The sequence below is a fragment of the Sphaeroforma arctica genome (genome assembly GCF_001186125.1).
Source record: "Sphaeroforma arctica JP610 unplaced genomic scaffold supercont1.308, whole genome shotgun sequence".
Classification (NCBI taxonomy): Eukaryota; class Ichthyosporea; order Ichthyophonida; genus Sphaeroforma; species Sphaeroforma arctica.
Window position 1 is genome coordinate 221 of NW_014040250.1, and position 4383 is coordinate 4603.

Here is a 4383-nt window from a genome sequence, read left to right on the forward strand (position 1 = left end):
AGCGCGTGTGTTAGTGCATGTGTAACTCTTGAGACTCTTTGACCTTCCATAAGCTTAATATCAAAATCAAAGCTAGATTGTATTGTCAAATGAGTGTCAAATTGTGCTTACCGCATCAGTGCAGAGCAGCATGTATGGATCGGCTGCTATGAGCAATGAGCACACATCCTTTGTGTACTTCGAAGAAAGGAAACCACTCCTCGATCAGATGGATAATCGTGATATAAATCGGATATTTGATCTTCGCACTCCGAAATTAGTAAACCATATGCGTGGACATGACAGCAAATTTGGTTGTTGTTTGCTTGCAACATGGTAACCAATTCATATGTTAAGTTCAGGTTGCAACTGCAGTTCTGGCCTGAGTCATATGCATGTTAAATCAATATACCGGCGAAAAAGGCTGTGCGTGCTGCCTCGCTCACAGAGTAACATCTGTCACTCTATATTCCCAGCTTCAGTGATTTTGACCTCGGTGGTGAGGGGAGTGAAGACGATTTGAGAGAGGATGTTCTGTTCGAGATAGACTCTGATTTGGTAAGTATTATGTACAGCTGACTTCATACAATTACCTGAGTGGTATCCGGACATACATCGCAATTCGACTTGGTAGATCATTGGAACAAAGTTTGTTATATGATGTTCTTGGGAAAGCTGTGAGACCACCTGCTTTGTGCCGGTGAAAAACTATTCGTTGGTAGATAGCTAAATGTCACCTTGGTTATCTCGAAGACACCTCAATGTGTCAAACAGATTTAACATGGCAAACTTACCTTCCGAGACTCATTGATGTTTGTTTCTATCCGGGGAATTTTTTAATGCCCAATTCATTACATCATCGGCCACACGCCCACTTCGACAGGTTAAAAACACTGACGACGACGTGGCGGAGTATTCGCCTGTGCCAACATGGGCGTACTGTATAGCAGCAATCATGCTCGTAGGCGGTATACTTTCGGCGGGTATGCTGATCACCGGCACTGGCTCTGTGCGCGATGCTACGGCCAATCTCATGCATGTACACGAGTATGTGCCACTCAGACTTTTCTATATGTATTGTCTATATCGAAAAGGTGACGATTGAGTATTTCCGTCTGGTTGTTGCTTGAGACATCCTACTGTACAATGTTGATGACGTGGTGTCGTCGGCGGTGTTGTTGGCGTGGTTTTTAGTTTTAGTCCTACCTACAAATAGATAGCGACTAGCACATTACCGTGTTCGTTGTTGTTCTACTATTGTGGTTTTCAGCAACACCTGTCGTTGCATGTTCGTGAGTTTTTGGTAAAATTGCTAATCGCACAATGATTGAGTCACACAGCATAGTTGAACAGATCACTACTTCTTATTCATTATATGCAGCGTTCACAAGACATCCAGCGATGTCGATGCTTCAACATTTACAGATGGGGCGGTCAAGCACGTAGTCTTATTTTTGGGTAAGTGCATCCCATGCATTGAGAATTATTCCGTATATCCCATGCACATTTGAAAGTCATAGTCTGACATGATATAAATTGCGTTTGGGACGGTGATTACGCCGCGCACTAGGCCTACTATTGACTTCACGTTCTTGGTTGTTTATGTTACGGGTCAATCTTCTCTTGAGTGGTCAAATAAAACTTTATGTTTTCGTATAAGTAATACGTTCTACATAATATGCTGTCACCAATGTTATTGCGTTCGAGGGAATCGGCAAGAATCCATGCGTTGCAAAACCAATATCGTATATATTCTGCGATGTTGACTTTAACCTGTATCCTCATGGATATAGGAGACTACAATGATCGGTACGCAGTTAAGGAGTTCTGTGGCAAAGTGATGAAGAGGCGGATGCAGGTGTGTAGACTATTTGCAGTCTGTGTTTTGGACCGTGGACTGTTTCGCACTACGAATCTAAAAATAGCAACCTCATTTACAAGTGCGGGCTTATATATATATATATATATATAGTGCGGGCTTATAAATATATATATATATGTGTGTGTGTGTGTGTATATATATTTATATGTTACAATGCGACATGCTCGAATAATACGATCAAATGTAACCCAATGGTTGTTTTACGCCTGTCTATGATATTGGATTGTAGATCTAGCAGACAGATGTATTTCCCAGTGTAATAATGTTTCAATTTCCGCTTGACCAGCTATGTACAATTATTGACCACCTACAATCTGTATTTACTTTACGCATTCAGAGTCAGAAACACATACAGAAGGCTCTAAAGCGAGAGTATAAAGAGGCTCGAGAGGATATCGTGGACAGTCACAAACAGAGCAGCGCGTATATTCCCGATGTCGATTTCTTGTCTTCTATACAGTATGTGCAACAACTTTGTCAAAGGTATATACGCCGCTAAATAATAGCTGCTTACAGGGTTTCAAAGCCACAGTAAATGAAACCCCAATCCTCTGCACATTCCACCAGAGCCACAGTTTCGAGTATTTCGAAGCTTTTGGTGAGGCACGCGTTTTCAAAGTTCTGAACCGGGTGCTTTTAAATACCTTTCGGTTGATGAAAACATGTCTTGACAATAAGAATTCAATTTTCTGTGAGTTTATCGAGCTAGTTCTCATCTCGCAGATTTTATTGTCAAGTTTTGAATCGTCAGGAATTTAAACCGGGTAAAATTATCAGTGTTAGTATACGTATATATTGCACGAGTAGTGACTGTGCAATAACTGGGACAAAGTTTTTACTATAAAATCAGACAACCCAATCACAGTAGATGCGATCAAACCGCTTACAGCACGAAATAAACATGTTGTCAGAACAGACTTTAAAATTGATGGTTTCTCTTTTTTAGGTTGGACTATTGTGATAATAACTTTGCCGTGATCGCATCGGTGATGAACAAGTACGGGATGTCACCGACGGGCCCTTGGTACGGCTCAAGGGCTGAGAATATGCTCAAACTTCCAGCCCCAAACTCTGCGGCGCAACATTATGCTCTTCTTATTGGCCCTGCGATAAAAGCTCTCGAGGTGGGTGGCTCATGCACAGTACGACAAGAACATAGTCATTATCATTTCTACTACATCTGTTCCTTGCGCCATGTGGACGTTATCAGACCATAGTCATAGTAAACCACACAAGCGAGCGTCCATTCAAAGGGTGAGACATTTTGATCTCTAAACACACTATATATCACTGCACGGTGTGGAGGTCTTCGTAGCGGGATGTATTGCCTTTTGTACTCCACACAGCACATATATGAAGCTTGACACTCACAGAACACTCCTATTCCTTATCGCCACCAGATGCTGACAGGAAATCGCGTAACACACGTGGTAGCATCTTCGAATTACTACGATATTGGGCGCACGTACGTGTGGGAGTCGCATTTTAATGCCGATGAGAACGATTTCTGGTCGCACACGGTCATTCCCCAGTGGAAAGCTCACTGGCAAGGCTTTGTTGACTTTGCGACATCGCTCGTACCCAACGATGAGGTATGCAAACGATGTGACTCGCTATGCTCCACGCAGTAGTACGCACGGATATGATTTATAGTTGGCTATCACTGAGTGCGCAGTCATCAGTTTCTAATATCGCATTGACAATGCATAAGAGCTGTACACTACTACACGTCGTATCATGACACTTCTACGAAGCAAAACAAAAATCTTATTTATTGCGCATCGCATTAAACTTCGAACATCTACGTAGATAGCACATATATAATTCACATTGTCTGAATTTCAATCTCAAAGCTTTGGAGAATAGATGAACATATAATTCGCTGTCGCTTGTAGCTCATTCCAACGCGCTCAGATTCTTATCAGTTCATTGTCTTCAGACTCATTAGTTCATGATTTCATACTATATGCGAAGTACAACGCTAAAGGTTTTTTATCTACGCACCAGATCCTGTGGCACACATCCAACATGCCTCTTTGTCCAGACGAAGCTGCGCCAAACTCTTTCGTGAGCCCATGGCTTGTACAGTGTAAGAGAGTTGATGAACTAAACACGGTATGTAAATTACAGAGTCTACAGTTTTTTGGGACATGCAATCTCATAGAGACCAAAACCGCCAGATCCAGCCAGTCATTTCAACATAGTGATAAACTTGTATAGTGCCAGTGATCAACGGGAGAAAGGGTCCCAGCCAACTGTCACTAATCATGAATTGACAAAATTATCCTTGCCTAACGAATGAGCGTCGTTTCATATTTTGCATTTCAATGCACAGGCTGTGCGACAGACCATCGGCAACAATCCGAGAGTGAAATTGCTTGACTTTGAGGAATCTCTCAAGCTCGTACAGCCGAATGAATATCTATTGAGCGATAAGGAGCATTTGAACCGAAAATTTCTCGCAATTCTGATGCAGAATTGTCTCACAGCCCTGGGCCTGAATATGAGGTTCGGCTAATAGA

General features: G+C 42.1%; 1 protein-coding gene across 2 annotated transcripts; it reads left to right on the plus strand.

Annotated features, from left to right (window-relative positions):
• Positions 1 to 452: 452 nt before the first annotated feature.
• Positions 453 to 4383, plus strand: SARC_05044 (the record flags this gene model as incomplete). Of its 2 annotated transcripts, none has more annotated exons than XM_014301094.1 (9): positions 453 to 537; positions 863 to 1026; positions 1361 to 1437; positions 1773 to 1837; positions 2199 to 2320; positions 2808 to 2985; positions 3262 to 3453; positions 3869 to 3976; positions 4197 to 4383. In XM_014301094.1, coding segments are annotated over 9 exons (1174 nt in total), but the record flags the coding sequence as incomplete, so codon positions are not given. The 2 variants fall into 2 exon arrangements, with proteins under 2 accessions (XP_014156569.1, XP_014156568.1); XM_014301093.1 differs by having other exon boundaries at positions 863 to 962.